General features: G+C 35.3%; 2 protein-coding genes across 2 annotated transcripts; both read left to right on the forward strand.

Moving 5' to 3' along the window:
• The first annotated feature begins 11,390 nt into the window (after positions 1-11,390).
• Positions 11,391-14,891, forward strand: hoxc13a (homeobox C13a). The gene is made up of 2 exons (XM_056733208.1): positions 11,391-12,054; positions 13,894-14,891. The coding sequence occupies exons 1-2, from the start codon at positions 11,391-11,393 to the stop codon at positions 14,148-14,150; spliced, it is 921 nt and encodes a 306-aa protein (XP_056589186.1). The 3' UTR covers positions 14,151-14,891.
• A 6,281-nt stretch (positions 14,892-21,172) lies between these two features.
• Positions 21,173-22,703, forward strand: hoxc12a (homeobox C12a). Its single transcript, XM_056733492.1, has 2 exons — positions 21,173-21,758; positions 22,465-22,703. Exons 1-2 carry the CDS (start codon positions 21,173-21,175, stop codon positions 22,701-22,703), a joined length of 825 nt encoding a protein of 274 aa, XP_056589470.1.
• Positions 22,704-22,982: the final 279 nt, after the last annotated feature.

The raw sequence follows: 22,982 nt of genomic DNA on the forward strand, positions 1-22,982 counted from the left end.
GCTGCTTTGAAACAATACACATTGTGAAAGCGCTATATAAATAAACTTGAATTGAATTGAATTGTTTCAAAACGATCACTGACTTTTCAAATCAGTTTTTACATTTATATCACTGGGGCCATGATTATTTTAAAGGGTACATTCTTGGTCAAATATACACATTCTAAGTTTAGTGAATATTAATTTAAAATTGTTCCTATTTTGTCTTTGTAGTGAAATGATTTAAAAATAATTCTAAGCAGTCTGGCAGATTCTGCAGAAAGGAAAACTTATCTGTATAATGTTCTGTTCTTTGTTGCTTGTCTGCCTCATTTTCACTCTCCTTTTTTACTTTAGCCAGAGTTCTTTGATAGCTGGCAATCAGGAGACTATCGTGGCCACATCATTGTCTTGCACATTCTGGTGCAAGCGGTCACTGTATTAATGTTCTGTCTAGCAATCCGGATCTAGAAGCCTTGTTTATGAATTCATTTAGACCCCTGTGCCTGTTTGTCTCTGACAATCTGTGAAATATTATTGAGAGATCTACTTCAGTTTCATGATGGACAAGTAATCTAAGGCTCTTGTTAATTTACAGATGTTTTTACATAATGCTTGATACTACACAGAAACATGCCTAAGTGCATATAGGTGACATTCTACTTAGTCCTTCAAGCAACGTAAACTATTTTATTGTTTTAAAGCAATCTATTGCATGTATTCAATCTTTATTTTAATGAAATTACATTCTTACACGTCCCCTTACATGTTGGGAGAGGTACAGCCATAACAATTAACTTTAAAGCTTTTATTTAGGCTTCTTAATTTTTTGAATTATTATAATTTTGGCTTAAACTATATAGCTAGGTACATACCGTCAAGTGGGTTGTTGATCATATCAGGTATATCTTTCTATTAAGATCAATTCAATCATTTAGACTGCTTTTCTCCCAAATTCAGCTTTATGAAGTGGTTGTACTCAGCTCTATGCACACACCCTGTTTTTTAACACAAAGACACTTACTATCCATTGTTCAGAGGCTATATCATGGCTTTATCAATCTACAGCCATGTTAAATCCTTTCATGCGTTTAATATCTCACTCATGCAGATTATTATACAACCACGTTAATTATCTAATTAAGAAAAGGATTAATGAACGACCCCAAGTGCCCTCTCTTGTTGACATAGCCGAATTTAAAATCACAGCTCCTCACTTCTCCTGGGCTCTTCATAAAATCCCACGCCGGATGAAATGTTGCAAAATGCGTTTTTTTCAATGGCTCATAACCGTTGTGGACAGGGGTGCCGCCAGAAATTCTGGGCCCTATGGAAACCAAAATTTCTGGGCCCCCTACATTTTTTACAGATAAAATTTAACCCAATAAACATGCCCTGTATTCTTAAAAAAAGATACTTAGCACATTGCATAGTTAAAATGTCTAAAGATGAGTACAAAGCCTACAAAAACAAGAATTTTTTTTAGAAATATGTACTTGTTTACATAAAAGGGAGAACATTTATTATCTCAATTGCAATTGCAAGCACAAGAGAACATTATGTATTGACATATACTTAACATGAACAAGCTTTAGCTGGGTCAAACTGCTCATTCAGGAAACATCAGCTACAGTAGAGACACGTTTTATTCAATTTTATATAATATTTTTCTGGGGCATTTTATTCATATTAAGAACGTCAAGTTTGACAGTATCGATCTTAGCAGCCGCACTGTCACTTCACAGAACACACGACACGGCAAACTAATTTTGTAATTTTTGAAGCGTGTAGATTACTTTTTGTTTTGCGAAGTTATCATCATGTGGCGAACACAGTAGATAAGACGTGTTTAGAGGCTTCAATCTTCGCGAAGTTTCGCGCTCAGGCTCACCTTGTTCGGCTGAGACGGGGACGGGGGGTGGGGGACGTGGGTGTGCAGCAGCCGCTGAATCTGTGTCTACGAGACATGATAACCCGTCCCGGAGACAGCAGAGATGTTATTATTGTTGGATGTAAATCATAATTCAGTAATTATTTTACTAAGCTCGCTAGATAAAAGCAGGTCATGTAGCAACAAAAATAAGTTTTGGAATACAGGAATATGGCAAGCTACCTTTCTTTTTGAAAAACTGTGTGACATACTGTCGACTTTGGCGTTCTCTGTCTTCTCTTGACTTCTTTTCTTTCCGTTTTTGTTTCCCTGACTTTTGATGTGACGTGTCTGCGTGTGTCACTGTCTGCGGCAAGTCCAATAAGCAAGAGACGCTACACTAGCGAGCGCAGGTGGAATGAACCATTGTGAGAGGGAGCAGGGAGGGTTGTGACCGAAACAGTAAATACATTATTTGTTTTTTAAATATTAAATCTATGATCAAAACGGACAAAATACACATTTAGTGCACGAGGGGCCCTAGCATATTTAATGTATGTATTAAAAAAAGAGAAAAGAAATAGGAAAATAAAAAGGGGGTCTGCTCTTCTGGGCCCTAAATCAGGCTGGGCCCTTAGAATCGTCCTAACCTTCCACCCCTTTACGGCGCCCATGGTTGTGGATATGTTAATAAAAAAGCTTTAATTTCCAATTACTTTGGGTTTGTATTTACTTAGCATTTATAGAGTTGACTGACAAAAACGACTTTTATCCAAACAAGAATAGGTCTTTAAACATAACAATTAAATAAAAAATAAAAAAATCGGAGGACTGGATTTCATTTAGCATAGTTAAAATGTTCATTTGGAACTCAGGGTTGAATGGCTTTATCTGATGACCACTCCACACCTTTATAAATAGCTCCAAACTTGGTGATGTAACGATGGGTTTACCCATGCATATGATATCAAGGGCTCTACTATTTACAGTCTATTGAACATATTTTCATTTGATAATGCAAATTCTCGCTTTTACTTGTCAAAGTACTGACAAAACACAATGTTTTTGTTTAACAGTCACAAATTGCGTTTTTCAGCGTGGATTTTTCATTTGCTTATGTACACAATTAATCTACAATTATTTACAGTTCTATATAGTTATATGAACTATAAACATGTATTCATATAGTTTTTTTATTTGAATAGCACGTGTTATAAACTGATCTAAAAGCTTTAGGATTCGTATCTCCCCAGGTTATCACTAAAGTATGATAACGTTTTGAACTGTAACTGCTGCATTGTTATGGCCTCTTCTTACTGAAATTGAAATTTAGGACGGAATCAAAAGAAAAAATACACTTTATTGAGATATATTTTACAAGTCCTATAATGTTTTTTAAAATACTGCTTGGATTGCAGAAAACGGGGAGTATTTATAAAATTTTGTTGAAGTAGTGCGATGTGTCTTTATAAAAGATTTTATCTAGCCCACAATTTAACATGTGTAGGTGCATTTGTCGGTGACATGGGCAAATACGATATCCGACGAGTATATATTATAAACGCAAATCGTCTCTAAAGATCATCCAAGAAAGCTCTTTGGAAGAAGATGGCCGTGGAGAGAAAGTGTCCTAAAGTGACCATAGAGGACTTAAACCTAATAAGGCCTTTAATTTAATTATTGACGGGTTAAAAACTACATCCGGAAATATGACAAAAAATCGTGGCGAGTTTCTAAAGTTTAATTTTAACTTTGGAGATACAAATTTAAATCTGATTAATCGACTTAAACCAAAAATAATTAAAGAAATGTTTAGGTGTTAAAGGCAAAGTTTTACATTTGGTGCGATTTATTTTGTGAGGGGGTCTTTCCCCTTGCGGCTTCTACCAGTCTGTCTGTTCAGACTTTGAACTTGAACTTTACTTTTTGTCCCCGTCCTGCAGAAGTTTATCGATGTTATATATGAAGACCAGCGCTTGTAAACAACTTTCACTGTTCAAAACATTTAAAAAAATTAACGTCCCAATGTCTTCCAAACACGCGCATTTAACCAGGATTGTGCATGAATTCGACTGTTCGACTTTATGTTCTGGTGATGGATATTGTTCCATTTCTTCGTTTAAAAAATATTTTTTATTGTTTGCTGCGATATTATATATGTTTCAGTTGTTTTTTCAAACGTTTTTGATACATCCGCCGTTAAGTGAAAACTAGTGATATGCGTGGTTAAGAATAGTGATTCAGAATAATCTACATTATCACAAATTTTGCACTTCACCTTGATCTCTTTTGTTAAATGAAAGTCTATACCAGGTTACATTTACCTAAAAAATACGATTAGAACAACCGTCTTCATTTAATCATTAAATAAAAAAGCAATTTGAATTTCACAATTGTTATATTATTTGTCCAGAGCCTGGCTGTATCTTTACAAGCTGTGCTGACAGAGTTGCGCCTATAGATGAAAATGGAGCTTAATGAAACATTTATTGAATTTTACTACATGTTCCAACACTTATATGTAATTTTATAAAATATTTTGCAGCCTGTGTTAAAGAATAATAAAAAACTTCTCAATCTCAATCCTGGTTTTCATAGAAACTTTTTCTTATAACAGTTCTGCGATGTCCATTATGTCGTCCAAACACCATAGCAATGAGACCATAGTTCTAGAATACTGAATAACTGTGTATTCATTTGTAACTTTTTTGCTCTCATCCATGCTAATCTTTGACCTTCTTCAGGTTGTCTTTTTTCCTTTAAGAGCAGGTCACATATAACTGTTATTGTTTCATCTGCCGATGTAACACTGCCAGACACTGCCAGGCACGTAAATAGTACCTGTGTTGTACCGCAGGCCACATTAGCCGACACCAATACGTTGGATCCGGTTCCAATCTTTTGGACAATCTCTTTTTTTGCACAATATTTCCTCAATTTAACACACTAAAGTTGTGAAGAACTGTGATGTTTTCAATGTTTTATATTTAATTTGCATATTGTTGTTGATACAACGTGTAATAAAATTCAATGATGTACAATAGGCTTGTTAGGTATTCTGTACTATAAAGAACCTTGTATTATGTTTTCACAATAAAGAAAGGAAAACTGATTAATTAAAGAATCGACATCGATATTAATGTTCGTCAAATATGTGGGCTACTTGCAGACATTTGAGTGTAAGAATCTGTCATGTTTGAAAAACTGATAATAGAAAACAGCAGTACACATACCAATGAAGAATAATTTTGGACTGAAAAGCAGTCAACTGGAAAAATGTTTTTTGTTTGTTTGTTGTTTACTTGCTTGCTTTTCAAGCTATACAAGTTTTAATTTTAGTAGAAATACTTATTTAGACAAACTCTTAAAGATGCAACTTTATATAAAGACGAAAACAGACAGCGTTTTGTGCAAACAGAGCTGCAACATCATTAAATGTTAAAGTTGCATTACTGTAACGTTTAAAATAGGCCTGGTGTATTTTTTCTATATAAAAAGTAACCATTCATAATTTAAATTTATGCAAAATATTGAAATAGAGAAAATGTTGTTTTCATTCTTAGAAACGGTAAATCCCAGAGAATCGGTTTCAAAGCATGACATAATATATACTTTTTTTGCATTTCATTACTGATCAATATTTCTGTTTGAGAACAAAGTGTGTGACATGGTGTGTAATTAAACAGTAGTGCCAGTATTTAAAGAATCTCGTGCTTACCTAGAATTAAATTGGTGGCTGATTGTTGTTTAATTTGCCGCAAAAAAATCGATAAAATATTTCGAAGTAGTCCTTATCTAACTAATTGTATATATGCAAATGTATGTTCATGATAAAAATCTCGTCCACGGTTTACACGGTTGAAATGTATATTAGTAAACATAGGTACATGTATACACATTAGGCCTATTTAAGTAACCACTTTTGACACATGCATTCTGAGTTCTTTCAACTGTTAGAAAATACATCGGAAACAGAAATGTTGTGTGGTTTTTCTCTGTCGTAATTAATGTCTGCAGAGGAACTGACCGCCTCCTTTAACTTGAACTTGGACTTCCGACTAGACGTGTCTGAAAGTGGGGGATGCATTTTGTCTTTTGTAAGACGCATTGGCAAACGGACCTATACTTGTTATCGAAATGCAGCTCCTGCATGTTAACGCCTTAGCGTGCTGAAATAAAAACTGGTAAAAATTCGAAGCTAGACGTGGACGAATATGTTTGTATTTGGATTAAAATGCTGCAATGTCTCGTTGTAAGATAGGGAATTGAAACAAGTAATAAATGGAATGGCAAAACAGAAAACATGGCTATGGTCCTCAGTCTCTGTAATCAGTCGATGTGTTGATATAAGCTGATATAACTAACCTTTGATGAAGTATATCTGAGTAGCAGCTTTGAATAGCAGGGTTAGGGTTTATTATTGTGAATAAATCGTAAGACAAAGTATCATATGAATGCTGTGTGTTTTGAGACAACGCAATGACGTTTACCACATTTTTTTGTCAGACCACAGATTTAAATTACCCACGTAGGCTACTTGTTTGCTGTGCCAGCCACACGTTTTACCGCAATGGGAGACTGAAAAGACGTTTCATATTCGACTGACATCCATGTGAGATTTCCCAAAAATCTGTCCTTTTCCTAAAGAGACAGGTTAGCCTACGTAATGGTTTCTGGAAGGACAAACAAGGTCACATAATTTTTTTTAAAATGCTATGTTTGAAAGGATCAGCTATAAATAATATCCACTTACTAAAGTATTCCTTTTTTCTACATTTAAGGTTGTGAGTTTAGTAGGCCTATTCTGTGGCATGGCATATTTTTTATATATTCGTACACATGCCAGGCCTCTCTTCAAGATGTAAATTTCTCATCTTGTAAATTTCAATGTCTGACTGAGGCCTGCTGTAAGAATGTAGATGCACAGGCAAAGGTGTGGCTTTCAACTGCCTTCAGCATTTTAAATTTGTTGATGCGGTGCTCATCAAGGCGTAGAACAGGTTACATTTTTGCAAAACGCTTCATTTTTGTTTTAAATATTACATCGACGTTATGAAAGTGTTTTTGTATTCTAATTCTGTTCATTTCATTTAAGGTGTCTTGAACCAGTTCAAGACTAACAATCATTACCTCAGGATGTTATGCTTTGCATTAATTTTACCTGCAGACTTGGTTTGACGAAGCGGTATAGTTTTTAAAAAGAACACAACCCTAACTTGTTTCAGACAGAATGTTTTGACGTGCATTCAATGAACATTGTCAGGAAACAACGACAAGTTTGTCTTCATAAATAGAAAACGAGTTTCAAGCGAAAAGCTGACAGATGATCAAGTTCCACATAATTTCTAAATGCATGTCAATCAACGGAAACTACTTTATTATGAATTCTCTAGTACATGTAATTTTGTCAAAATAACTAAAAAGGTATAAAGAATATTACAGTAGCCTAGAAGTCGAAAAACAGAACAGAAGCTACAATTTAAAATCATCGAGGCTTGGGAACTTTAACCAATACTGCAATCGATTTTTAGCCTCTCTATTACAACCTTGGCGCGCAGCACTAACAGTTCAGCGTCCAAATGATTTACCTCGTTTCAATCATTTCTGGCGTCCTATGACTTGGTAATTGAATAGGGAGAAAGCTAAATGCAACCATAGTTTTAATTAGAGCCTAGGAAAATTACATTATTTATAGTCACATTTAGAGATAGAAGCTAAAACAAGTATTTATCTGTTTACTATTCGTGCGCACCATTGATGTTCATCGCCTCAAGCAGGGTTAAGAAGAGTTTCAGAACAGCCACACATCATTGTTACGCTTTCCATTTATCACATGTATCACTTCATTTGAGCACATGCCAAACTAATTTAAATAGCCTACGACCCCATGCAGATTTGCTGAGGAAGGTCCCAAAATTTGGTACTTTTGTCTTTCTGTCTTTAGTGTCATTACCTTATCCGTACTCTCTGACTTTTGTTTTTCTTGACCGATGCTTCTTTTTTTCCAAAACAACTAACTGGCATATAGCATGGACACATTTTTAATTTGATCTCATGTTGTTTAGGTAATGTTGTTTATTTAATTTAGGTCTATAAACATTAAATTATTACGTACTATTTGACAGGCGAATGCGATGAGTCAGATGTTACCATTTAACATGTCCACAGTTTGTCTGAAAATTAAAATGCCTTTAAATTATTGGTCTGCGCATTTGAAGTATTTTTAAATTGTTAAACTACACAATTTGTTTTCGTGTCCTTTTTACAATTAAACACTATGTACAAGCTTAAATTGATTCAAATTTGAATACTCCTTACTTTTCACGCAGATTTGGAATGTGCTGAGGCGCAATAGACACTCGCCACCTGATCCATACCACCACCATGACGAGCACGATGAAGTGCATTTCAGTGCATCTGTGATCATTTTGCATAAGAAAAAGTAAAACAGCACTACCAATAAAGGTTATATTTGCTGTCAAAAATTGGAGACATGTATTTCTATAATGCAAGCAATTTATATTGTAGTATTTGTTTATTTTGTATGGAATATAATTTGTTTTACATAAATGATTTAAAAACTATTTATGAATAATTTTACATCCGTATAGTTTCAAGTTTAGAACTACTTATTTTATATAATGTAAATTAATGTATCTGTGTTTTTTTAACAGATGACGAGAAGGCAAAGGTGCTTGCACACCACCCCCAATCGCAGGAGTGCATGCATAAATTTACCTGTCCTTTTCCAGATAATTAATTGGATGAAAAGTCTCCATTGAACTTCTGTAAGTACAATTGCTAGTATAACTATATTAGTCAATTTGCTAATTTTTGGGGTTAGGGATTTTTGGGAACTGTTATCATTCAATGTGATATGCAAACAACTACTAATACAAATGTCCAGTGGAACAAAGATCTTAGAAGCCCGGGGTTATAAGACTACATCGACGTTGTTGTTGTTTTGCCGTGATCGTAGATTAATTACGCATAATTTTCAACAACCATCGACAGGGATACAAATATTCTTTAAGCAGATGGTAATTAAATTGTTAAACACTTATATAGACATTGCGATACTACAAACTGTATTATTCGAACATATACGTTTATTAATTGATTCCTTAAAAGTGTAAGGAATTTGGCAGCAAAAAACATTAATACGTTCTGATGCTGGAGCTTGACTCTGAAAAACAATAAACAGCCTGTGCTATAAAATTAAACCATATATTTACATCTTTGTATTTAAATGTAGCCCTACTTGTAATTTTAAACTGTATTATACACTGTGAATACTATTTTGCGCTAAAGAAATCATTTTAAACGTGTAAGCCCAACAAAACGCCTTTGTTACAATGCGCTCGATTTACTTGTGAGGTGTTCCAATACATTTTTTTAACAAAGTGTGTGACGATAAAAGATTCCAAAATTATCCTACTTCCACCCTCTCCCCTGCCAATTTCTTGTGCGAAATGTACACACTTGCTAATCTAATAGTGTCTCTCAGTATTCTTAAACATGTTCCTTGTAACTCGTTTAATTTCATGTCAGAAAATAAAACTAATATAAATCCATCTGAGTAAACTGAATGCTCCATAATTAACATACTAGAGAGAAAAGATAACCAGAAAACGATAGGAAGAAAGCAGAATCACCGGAAGGGAATTTTTGTATTGTTAGTCGTGTTTGTCTTCCTACTCTTAACAGTTTAACAGTTGCCGGCGCTCTTTAAAAAAGAATACATTTCTTTGGGGACCACTGGATCGTTTGGCTCTTTCTTTTCCGCTCCTCCAAATTCTCAAAGACTTTAAAACTACTGCGAGTTCGCATGCATACGAGTGTGAAGTTCATTCTTGTCTGTCTAGACTCCGATTACGACCCTGTTTGTCTGCGTTTTTTACCTTGACCTTGGACTTCCATGCAGCTGCCCTTTGTAGATTCCGTCCTTTCGTCAGCCTGTGAGGACAACAGTGGATTTATCTTTGCGAATAAGAGTAATTAATGAACTAATTATATATAGCGCAAAAACACTATTGTCTTGATGCTTTAAATTATCATATTGTATTTCCAAGAACAGTCTCTGTCTCTCTCGTCGCTATACAGCACATTTTACAAACAGCAGATAAAGCATAGGAATGTTTTAATAGAGTATAGAACTCTGTCATTCATTTCTCATTCATCACCGTAAAAAGTGCAACATCAGCCCGGAAGAAACTACTCTGGCGCAGTAGTGGTTGCATTGTTCCTTCTCATAAAACAGGGCCTCTGTATTCCGTATACTGTTCTGCAGTATATATCAAATTGACATGTAACATGGCAGAAAAACCACTAGGCTATATGAAATTACGAATATCTTTTTTATGTTTTGAGTGTTTTGTATTTATTTGTGACTTTTTTTGTTTACTTTTTAATAATGAGAAGTTGTAACAAGTCGTTGGAAAGAACAATCTCAAATAACACATTTCTCCACACTTCCTTAAGCACCCCAAAGTGTGTATACATTTTAATTTTAAAACAGTTATGTAGATTTAAAAAATATAGATAAAGTCGATTTTTGTTCTTGCAGTATGCATTTATATCAATTTCTTATTGCAGTAAACGTACATAAACAAATGGTAAGCAATAACACATCCTGCTTCCACAACAATGAACAAATTAAGAAAAACATTTTTGTTGTGTGTTTTTGAAGATGAGACAATTGAAACAAAGTTGCCAACTTCAGTTGTTTACATCAACATAATTTGGTAAATGATTGTAAGCTATATGTTATTTTGATTTGCTTGTGATAGGATTTTGTGATTTACATTGTTTTGCTATCTGGAAGCATATTTATTTTTGTTCGTAATATTGTGATTTGCAACAGAGCCTGTTAGACGAAGAGAATTAAATAACGAAAGACATTCTCTTCCAAAATAATAAACGCTTGATTGACTTCTCTTGATGGAGATAAAACATTAATGATTTTAATTAGCGTTCATTAACATAACCAAGATGAATGCATCATTTTGTATTTCTTTCAAATAAATAACAAATAGATTCGCAATTAATTTTTAATTAATTATTGTTTGTATTGCTGAATTTAGTCTATTTGTATGTACATCAAGATCAAGATTTTTTTATACATAGAACATTTGTTGTTGCCACGTCTGTTATTGTTTATGAAGGAGATTCAATTTCACTAAATGCGCCTACTGCTAAGTGTCCAGACTTTCGTCGGCCAAAATACTAAGGTTGTTTTCGTCCCGCTTCGTTTGGAGTCTTTGCCTTTAAGAACGGCTCTCTCGGACACTCTCAGCCAATGCCCGGGCGCTGAAAACCTTACAAGCCAGGAGTGAAACGTTAGCTAGTAGTTGTTTAAAGGGATATTTCTTCCCACCCACAACCCCTGTCTCTTCGGACTAGTTAGCATATCACGTGTCTGCGCTTTAATGAACTGGACACATGGATTTTCTGGGGCGCATGCGCGTTCGTAAAATCTAGTTGGAAATGAGGTATCGGTCTTGGAGTAGGCGACTTTTAAAAAGCATCGGCAGCTCGTGATATGACGACTTCGCTGGTCCTGCATCCACGCTGGGCGGACACCTTGATGTACCTGTATGAAAAAAGCCCGAATGAAAATAATCAGAATAAAAGCCAAATTATGGAGGGATTAAGCGGGAATTGCCCTGCGACTCATTGCAGGGACCTGATCTCACACCCAGCGTTGGGGCGACATTCCGGCACCATAGCGACTCACCAGGGATCCGTGTACTCGGATATATCTTCCCCTGACACTGGGCGACAGTGCCCCGCTCCTCAGACGTCATCCAGCGCTTCTCTGAGCTACGGCTACCCCTTTGGAAACCCCTACTACGGTTGCAGATTATCCCACTCGCACAACGTGAACTTGCAGCAGAAACCTTGTTCTTACCACCCTGGAGAGAAGTATGCCGAGCCGAGCACCACTTTGCCCACGGAGGAGCTCTCCAGTAGGGCAAAAGAATTTGCTTTCTACCCGAGCTTTGCCAGCTCGTACCAGGCTGTTCCAGGATATCTTGACATGTCGGTGGTTCCCAGTATTAGTGCACATCCAGAGGCACGTCACGATGCATTGATCCCCATGGAGGGCTATCAACATTGGGCACTATCGAATGGCTGGGATGGACAGGTGTACTGTTCGAAGGATCAAACACAGTCTTCTCATCTTTGGAAATCTCCGTTTCCAGGTTGGTCTTACTATAGCTGTGAAACCTTTAAACTTGCAAAACACCTCAATTTAAAATAAATATAATATAATAATATATCCTATAAGGTTAAAGTGTACATATTACGTACTGTAAATTATTCTCAAGTATTCTTCATATAAAAAATTTGTTTCTCTGTTTTCTTGGCTGATTGTCAGCAGCTGTCAAACAATGCAATTATTAATAAAAACACTAAATATATTGTGATTACACATACACAAGGTTTTCATGAACCTGTCAAAAGTGCTACTGGTTTCCTGGTTTCAGTTTTGACCTGTGCTTTCTTCTTTATTAGTAAATGTTTAATCGGCCTTCCAGGAAAAAGAGGTTGACCAAAACCTAAATTCGGCAATTATAAAACAGTTAAGTTAGAATATGTATCGTTTTAAGAGCCTCGCATAAAATAATACAATGTTTGAGTGACGTATCAGGGAGCTTAGTCATATATTAACTCGGACATCGTGTCACAGGATGTCTTAAGCTACATAGTCACGAAGGAATATGGCAATACTGCTACCTTTGCTGCTCTATAATACAGTCTTATTTGTTCATCTGCTAAGTAATGTGTCTTTGACAAGTGACCAATGTGCTTCAGAATTTAAACGGGAAATGTTGCAAATGTCAGGAGCTGTTGACTATTTATCTTTGCTCTGCGTGGCAAAATATATAAACGAGCAAATATCATGCCCCAATCATTCTGTATTGTTAATCAGATTGTGGAACCTCAAGGCAAACAGTATCCATTGTAATATCTCTGGTGATCACAATACACTGTGACATTAGTGGTTGTAGTGAAAGCCTGTCACCAACACACTCCCCTGACTCGTTTAGCAACCCTTCCCCCTAAAAGGGAACACATACATAGATTGCCTTTATTTATTCAAATAACTAAATTTCAAGACATACATAGAGCCTAAATTAATTTGTGTTTCATGTTAATGCCTTTTCTGCACTTATTAAAATGATGCGTTGATGAGTGGCCCAAAACACTTATTTTCTGTGTTTGGAAATGTGTGTTTGGGGCCATAAGGCAATAATGGCATGTTGTAGACAGAATGGCAATTGGCATGCCTATTATTCATAATAGCTAGAACAGATTCACATTCATTTTATGGTGTATATCAGCTTGTCAGATAAATCCAACAACCTTCATTTTATTTTACTTTGTCAAGACCAGTTCATTTTTTTATGAACTTTTTTATGAATAATATAACTGTTATTCTATGAAACATTCCCAACATCTACCAATAGGTAGATGTTGGGAATGTTTCATAGAATAACAGTTATGTTTTTACACAATGGCATGTAACAGAATGGGTGTATTTACTAGTAAAACACTTTTCATTGCAATGTATACACTTTTGCTTTACATAGAAATGAGAATGATTCTATTTCGGCAAACCTCTTACATCAACTGTTTGCTTATGGCATTTATATCCTTGTTTCTTAAAAGCTTAATTGCTCACACCGTTAAGAAAAACTCTTCATGAGCGTATGTTTGTAGTTTTTTTTAAACAAGAAAGATGTTTTCTTTACTCGCATAAATTCTTCTGTTCACCAAGTAAAATGTTTGTGTATGTACGTGGTAGACGAATCGTACCTCATTTACATTATTTAAAAAATGTCTGTGAAGTTGTTTTACATTTATTTTGTTAGCGATTAGAAACCCCGTATTCGAGACATTTGATGCAACAGTTGGATGCTTTACACTAAATTTGGGATGACCCTTAAAGGCGATAGAATTGTCTCTTTGACAGATTCTCATTTGCCCGCTAAAAATAAAATTTCGTGTATTTAACATCTTATTCATTTATTTTTCAGATGTTGTTCCGTTGCAGCCTGAAGTCAGCAGTTATCGCAGAGGACGCAAAAAGCGTGTTCCCTATACCAAGATACAACTGAAGGAACTGGAAAAAGAGTACGCAGCAAGCAAATTTATCACCAAAGACAAAAGACGGCGCATCTCTGCTACAACCAATCTCTCTGAACGTCAGGTTACCATTTGGTTCCAAAATCGCAGAGTGAAGGAAAAGAAGTTTGTCAGTAAATCCAAGTCAAATAACCATATGCATACTTGATGTTTCGTACTTTTCCCAACAGCTTACATCCTTCCGTCCAGAAAGTCCGATATTTACCTCTGTTCAAAAAACATGAACTAAGAACATCCGTTCAGCGTTCCGCCTAACCTGCCATCTTAGCTATAATTTAATTTAAAATATGCACACAATATTCTTCCATACTCGCTGAATCTTCGGCCTTTGGGACATATGCTATAGAACTGTGAAAATACAGAAACAACATTTCAACTTGGCCATTTTCTATGAATGTAAATATATAAATAGTATGTATTTAAATTGAGATATCAACGAGACACATGGTTTACGTGCATCTGAAAATGAAAAAAGACGCAACACTTCGCTGTCTCCTCATTTATGCGTCAAAGCCAACAAAGCAGAAGAACAAGCACGAGGAGATAAAAAAATCTATACGGGCCACCTTGGAAGAATAAGGACTTGTTTAAACTCGCAAGGCTATAGCAAACATTGAACTCAGAAACGAACAATAACCATCATTTGCTTTTGGTGGAGATGACAACGATTTTGCTAGAATGAGCCTTCGAGATTTCAAAAGCTTAATGGTTCACTGTTGGATATACACATTGCTTTGTTATGCCGGTGGGAGCCAGGCTGCTATATTAAATGTACAGTTAATGCTACTGTTATTTAATTTAGATTTCGCAAATGACAGGTCTGTAAAAAGGCATGTTTCAAGATCATCTGTATAAGTCCATATTAGCAGTGAAGGATATGACTACCATGCATTTGGAATGATTGCAAGCATTTTAAAATCATTTAGCGTTACACATTAATGCACAATCCTTTTGTTTTTTATATATATATAAATATATATATAGCCTATCGTTAAGCATCGGAGCTTTTCACAAAAGTTGTCTGTATCTCTTTTCGTGCAGTATGTGAACTGTATTGTGGTGTTCAATACCAAAAGTACTGAATTGAAATGTTTCATAAATAAAAAAATACATTTGAAATTGAGCAAATGAGTACGTTCTATTTCTTCCCCTAACCGTTCAATGTATTTTCAATTATCATTGTGATAGATGATGTGTTGATGGTAACAACTCTCCATCTGTTTGCCGGCTTATCTATCTATGTATATATATATTCTGTCTGTCTGTCAAAGCTTGTAAAATGTTTTTGCCTAACACAGAGAAAGTATAAATTGTCAAGTAGCCTATATGCGACGAGTCTTCAGTCGGCGAATTTCTTGTATCTACTTTGTTAAAATCTTCTTTACATCAGTCGTGATTACAAATTGTTAATATTGGTGTTAAATGGTGTTAAATATATTAAAAGACAAAAAACAAATGGAAGGATAAATCATCACTCATCAACAATACCATGACGTCTAACTGCAACTATGTTGAATATGATTTCACTCACGTATATCTTCCGGTTAGCCTTATACTTTCAGAAATGCACTTACTTGACGACAGGCATGCTGTGATTATTGCTTCACAATAATAATAATACCGATAATGTGTTTTTACCAATTTACCTCATTCAGTTTGAGTTTATACTTTTTAATGAAATCTCACTTCTAATTAATCTTCACAAAAGAGTTCTGGATCACAAGGAGAGCGTTTCTTGCAACATATACACATTTCCCTATGAAGTTTCTAAAAAACAACGTTATGTCCGAACCATGGTATATAAAATATAATTGTTGGTTTATTGTTATGGCACGATATTAACGTTGATAGGGTCAATTTAATGAAAAAATACTGGCACAGGTCTTTTTTGTTTCGGACAGTCGACATTTTCAAGATAAGAATATAATAATTGAGAGAATAGTTCAGGCATCATTTGACGCTATATAACTTTGATTTTTGAGTTAAATTAACTAAAATAAATATGAAATCCATATTCAATTTTAAATATGTCGTTTTGAATATGTAATTTTGTAGTATTTTTATTATACTTAAAGCTAAGTTTATTGCGTGTGTCATTTGAGAAGATGTTTTATGTTTTTCATTTTGGCATGGGTTCAATTGAAACAGGTCTTTAACCTTGTTGTTATTGTATGGAGAAGTTCTAAAATATATCCTTGAGGATGCGTTTTTGTTAACAGATGTTAAATAAAAACAAACTATGTATTGTTGCTTCATTGTTGTAACTTAATTATGAAAGTCTCCTGTATCGAGTGAAACAGATCCACGAGCACATACATTTATTTGTAAAACATTTTACGTCATGTCTTACATGAGTAAGGTGTGTAAATAATTTATATTTTTGCTGAGTTTGACCACGTCGAAGGCCAAAATTGTTAAGTTAATTGCGTGATAGTGGAAGTTTTGACGTCACGTGATTGTTACCCTTGACCATGACTAGGCAGTCGCTTTGACCTTGACATCACATAGGTTTGTGAATAATAAACAGAGGGGCAGGACACCACTGCCCGTGGTTTGTTTTCAGGCAAACAAGGTGTTATTTCCCTGTCTAGACGGTGAGAGTTAATGACACGCCATAAATGCATGAAAAGGGGGAAAGCACTGATATCCAATGTCCTTTTCATTGTGAAAATGTACATAGCATATATTTTCTGTTCCATACTCTTTGCTTCACACGCCACTCCTATGGCCTAATAACTTTTAAACCACCAATGGTTGTATTCTCTCATCATGAGGTGTAGGTTATATGGACCAAAAAGACAGGTAGTGCGTTTACGTCTTCAAAAGACAATGCTCGCATGTCTCTCTTGTAATTCCATTTAGGCTTGCACCGATGGGTACTTATTCTTTCCAGATATCAAGAGAGACAACCTCCTCAGGGCCAAGTTAAAAGGTATGTCTATCTTAGGTATGTTTATCTTTATTTTCAGAGTAGACACGGTGATGTGGTTGCTTTAATGAGGTTGTGCTGCGAATGTATTTCTTCATAAAAAATTGCTTTCAATTTATGCTCTTGTTCTTTTAAAATACCTATTTCTGTCTGGTTAGGAAAGAGGCCTTTACCCATGGTCTGTATAGAATGGACATTCTATACAGGGGAAATAGAAGCTCGGCTTTAGTAATATGTGTTTAATATATTTATACTTGCACTTATATTTTAAATAAGTTCCATTTTAGATATACAACAAAACTAATTATAACTATTTAATGCGTAACGTATGATCTGAAATGCATGAAGTAAATTGAAAGTTTTTGTTTTGTTGCTTTTTAGTTATTTTATTTGTATCAATATTTCTTACTTTTAATCAGATTATTGAGCGATTTTTGGCTGACCTTTCTTATAACCAATTTGCATATAGTTCAGATGAAGCTGAGTTGGGCCTTAGATTTATAGGTTACATTGAAATCTAGTGAAGTGTGGCGCACATTTGAGAGTCATGTATATATGTGGTATATGTATATTTAGGTACAACTGCTATACGTTTTTATAGGATTTTTAACACTTTTTATAATATTTTGTAAACCAAACAAGACATTTCACTAATAATACTGAAGTTAAAATATACCTCACGACTCGAAAACTTTTTATATTAGGGTCATTAATTTGCGCATGGGGGTGACACAAATGTAACACTTCATACAGAAAAATATAATTGATTAAAGCAAAGTTTTAGATGTTCTACTCTAACGATTAGATGTTTAATTCAACATGCCTGTTAAGCCGAACACACAGTTCTGAAAAGCCCAGCTCTAAAGTAAGGAAAGAGCGCAGTGGTTTGAAGAGAAGGGGGTCTGATAACCTCTGGTGGCGGCATGGTGGAAATATCAGGAAGTGAGCACTACGGATTCAACAAGAAAACACATTCTTTGCATTGCTCTTCGGATTTTCATGGAAACGCTTCATTTTACTAGAATAAAATACAGGTTTATAATAGGAAAGTGTTAAAATAATATGTAGATTAATATACATATTAAAAAAAATTCTTGTGTCCTTAAAAAGCGTAATTCAAATAAGATAAAGCAAACAGAGATATGATAACAGTGGATGGGTTTATTAAAATATATGAGGTGGCTATAATATTGTTTTAAACAGTATGATTTACTAAAAATAAATAAAATGTGACTCACACACACGTTTGTTTTTTACTTTTTCAGAACTTTAGAAAATCAGAAATTAGGTTGCTCGGGTTCACGGGTTTACGGGTTTATTTTATTTATTAAAGTTATTTATTTAAATAACTGAATAGTCCTAAAGTAAACTAGGAATAAATGCACAGTTTGAAAATACAGAAAAACAGAAAAAATAAGAAAAACATATAAAAGACCTTTATAAAACACAACTTTATCCTTTTTTACCTCACATTTTGCCTAATTCTTAATATTTCTGCCTCAAACTATATACATGCGTATATAGACTTGTGAATAAAAATAATTACAAATTAAAACTAACAACACTTTTAACTTAGTTTAAATATCCAAGTAAAAAATGGAAAGGTTTTTGGCTTAACAATTATAATAAGTTTCTGTTTCTATTTGCTCACGTGATATACAGTATTCATTTTAACAACTTTGCTTTGTTGTTTGGACAAAAAAATAGAAAAATGTGTAATATATACGCGACGTGGAACTGAATGGAACACAGCTAAAGGTATATTTGGCTTGAGGTTTTTCCAATTGCAGCAGAATTTCGTTGTTTTGTTCTTGTTAAAACTATTATTATTATATATTATTATTATTATTATTATTAGCAGTAGTAGTATTAGTAGCAGCAGTAGCGGCATTATGTTATAGTATTAGCAATCAAACAGTAAATGTCCCTGAACTTATATAAATTCACATCTTGTTTTGTTTCCTTCAGAAATTAACCTAGGACGAGTTCGCTGCTAAACTCTCATTGAGCAAACCTGTCTTCCGGAATTTAATGACAATAAAAGGCCTTTGTTTACGCCATGGCCCTGTCTGGACGGAAATGGGATTCCAAGACAGCTATCTCAGAGCGGCGCAGACGGTGCACTAGACACTGACCTTGAACTAACAACTACTTTCCCATTTTCTCGTTTTTTATATTTCACCTTCGGCAATCCATCCGGTAAGAGATTCTAGTTTTCTAGTTCTAGTTCCAGTAATTTGACTGTTAGGGAGTATTAATTAGGTAAAGTTGTGGTGCATTTTTTTGTAAATTGTTGTTAGAATTCCAGGAGAGCAAGTAACTTGTTTCACTGTCTGTTTACGTTTAAATGATGAAACAGAATTAGTGTTATCAAACACTAACTGAGTCTCTGGTCTATGTGGCTTTATATTCACTTTCATGATACTCAACACATTCAAGTCTGGACATTTGTGTCAGTTTATATTGCCTACATCAACAATGTGCATCCTCTCTATGTCGATTGGTAATGCATTACTGAAAACTAGTTGACTTGTGGCAGGATTTTTGGAAAAAAATCCTGGGTCAATTTAGAGACCATTATTTTTGTTGTTTTGGATCTATGCTTAATATTTGTAGGCCTACATCGATATTTGCAATGAGCTAATAGCAGGATTTATTCAAACATTCTCTAAATTGTAGCCAAGATACCTAAATACTTGTGTTTGTTTTGTGTTTTTGTGTTTTTTGGTTTGGCAGCAGGCAGCAGGCAACAAAAGAAAAATAAGTAAACAATCCCAAAGCCCCTCCTTCCTCAAAACGACAAATAAACAAAACCACTATCCGCAAAAGTTTATATGTAGGGTAGTTTACAAAATTTAATTTGTAAAAATATTAGCTATACTTGTATTATATATATTATATACGCGTTTTATGTCTGGACGGGGAAGAAGATAATGTAAATAAATAAAAGAAATGAAAATATGTGTCACCGTGCTTATGCTTCAACACATGCACGCAACAGTTATAATTTAGAAATTAAAACTTGTATAAAATTCAACAGTACTAATCACTTAATAATGATAGAAAAGATGTTCGCACATATGAATATAAATGGCATCCAAAACCCAAAGAAAAATCACGGCAAAATGCAAGCCAACGTCATATGACACTGACTATTGCCGCGTGTATTATAATTATTGAATAATTGAATTAAATTGAGAAAAAAGTACATTAAAATAAAAAGAATCACATCCAACACATAAGACATTTACAATAAATGTACCTCTACTGCGTAGGCACTTAGTTCTGCTTTAATAAAGAAAACATTGATGAATTTAGACTGTTGACACTGTGTCTTTGTCAGCATTATGTTCTCAAATATTACACACGTCATAAGTCTGCGTCGTTGCAGTTGATATGAGGACAATTTGCGTTTGCACTTTGTATATTTACAATAAAAAACAATTAATGTGATCCATTGTGGAGCATTTGGTGCTGCTGAATCATTTAAATGCCTTCAGCCAGCTTGTTAAATTCATATAAAAGGATTGTGAGATGTGTAACAATCCTCCAAGAGTATTTATAGGGTGTATCTGGTAAAGTTCTTCATGAGATGTATAGAGCACATTATCTAAAATATAGGCTAAGGTCTTTAAATAACCTTGTAGAATATCATCGTTTTTTACTGAGCCAATGGTTTCACACTGCTGACCCCACTACAGTAAATATGAGTGGAGCTCAGCACTGAGCATCAGTATTTCTTTAAAACAAGCCAGTAAAAGATCACATCACAGCTTTATATGACACTGAATTCAACCGTAATTTGTTTGAAAATAACGTGATCACTCTCTCCTTCAAGAAAGAAAAATAATTTTCTTGCAACATAAAAAGGTTTCGTTTTATTTATTTATTTATCTGCCCATTAATAAAGATATTAAATGAGGCTAGGGACACTTCTATTCATTTCCAAACAGGCAAGTGAAAAGAAGATCGGTTTAAATCGCGTGGGCTTTGTGAAAAGAAAACAAGATTTTACATTTTTAATAAATCAGTTTATAGTATTTTTAAAAAGCATATAAAACCCATAATACAGAAGTTAATGTTTTGTTTTGTCTGAAATGTACCGAGTGGGTTGTACCTTCTAGTGTTCGAGTAAGCTCCAGCACGTGACGTGGAAATGACCAATCAGGTGCACCTCCAGGTTTAACTACGTTAAATGTGAGATTGCAATAAACTAGAAGCTGTTGGTCTGGCCCGCGGAAATGGGCGAGCATAATCTTCTTAATCCTGGGTTTGTGGGACCTTTGGTAAACATCCACACTGGAGATAGGTTTTACTTCCCGAATTTTAGAGCCTCAGGGGGACAGCTGGCGGGGATACCGTCTCTCTCTTACCCTAGAAGGGACAATGTTTGCTCTCTCCCGTGGAATCCATCGGAGTCGTGCAATGGATATCCTCAGTCTTACTTTAGCAGTCCCGTATCCATTAACCCCTCTTTTAATCGATCTTGTGAAATAACCCGACTGGATGAAGGCAAATGTTATTATGGCAGTTCGAGCAACACCAGAGAGTCTTGTTCAGAAAGCAACAGCCTCAAACGAGAGGAGCGAACAAGAGATACATCAGTATCGTCTGATCACGGGATGCACAATGGGATGGGCAACGGTGGCACCTTCTCAAAGTATGATTATGGCACCGAGCATCTGACCCAAGACCCGCCGTCCTGTCAGTCCTTGGAGTCCGATTCCAGTTCTTCGGTGCTCAACGAAGGAGGAAAGACTACAACGAGCGACCCACAAACGCTGATATCGCAGGGAAGCCACGCAAGCAATATCGCCAGTGGAGGAGGTTTGTCCATCGCATTCAATAACGAAACGATTAGTTTTGGCTATATCTTTGCACGCCCGTTTGCTTGTGGATTTATTTTGTGGCATCTCTTATTATTTTCCATTCTTGCGTGGTTGTTCAAGGCCACTAGGGGTTGCCCTAAAATGCTCCACGTTCACCAGTTTAAGCGTCCAATCATTATAAAACCAGTAAACACAACACCATAAAATTTTGGAACCCCATTGGCAATGTTTGACATTTCGAACATAAAAAGCAAAAATATAATTGACTTCTTTTAAATCATCTTTTCGTACCAGGGCAATTTTTTAAAATGTAAGTTGCTCTGTTGACAGAAAATATGGCTTTTGTTTGAATGACTCGTAAACTGAACTACTATCTGTTACCGTTCTGCAAGTAGTCGTTTAAATTGCATTCAAAACGTTAAATGGCTGGTTTTATTTTACAGAAAGACAATTATCGCGTTAATGTGCATTTAACTTGAAGGGTGATACGTTCAGATCCATGCTTTCCATGTAAACACATTACTCCGTTACATCCACAGTTTGCATTACACTGGGTTCTCGTTGAATTTCCATATTAACAGCCTACTTATGCCACATCAAACGAGACAGAAATGTATATGGTGTTTGCTGTAGTGTTTATGGTGCTGGCAGCCTGCGAGATGACCTTAAGCTCTCTAATGACCTATGCTTTGCCTTCTCTATAGGTGCCCCGTGGTACCCGATGCACACCCGGACCCGCAAGAAACGAAAGCCCTATTCCAAATTGCAACTGGCCGAACTTGAGGGGGAATTCATGCTGAACGAGTTCATCACCCGGCAGCGACGTAGGGAGCTGTCTGACAGGCTCAGTCTAAGCGACCAACAGGTTAAAATTTGGTTCCAAAATCGTCGGATGAAGAAAAAGAGACTGTTGCTGAGAGAGCAGGCTTTGTCCTTCTTTTAGGACGACACTACAAATAATTATTCAATAGTCCAGCAGCAGTATTCAATTATTGGTAATCTGGCATATTTTACTCTTAAAGTCTTGCCCCATGACACATTCAGAAAAATCGAATACGATTCTGAAACATGTTAGGGGCATGCGACCAAACGTTGGCTCTAAAACTCAACCCTTACCATGTTTGTGGTGTTTATTTTAGCGGGTTTGCGCCCAGTAATTTTGAGTATGTATATGATGGAAATGATTTATTCAGAGTATTAAAAGAAACAAGCTGTCTAAGCC

This window comes from Triplophysa dalaica, chromosome 20 (assembly GCF_015846415.1).
Source record: "Triplophysa dalaica isolate WHDGS20190420 chromosome 20, ASM1584641v1, whole genome shotgun sequence".
In the NCBI taxonomy this organism is placed as follows: domain Eukaryota; kingdom Metazoa; phylum Chordata; class Actinopteri; order Cypriniformes; family Nemacheilidae; genus Triplophysa; species Triplophysa dalaica.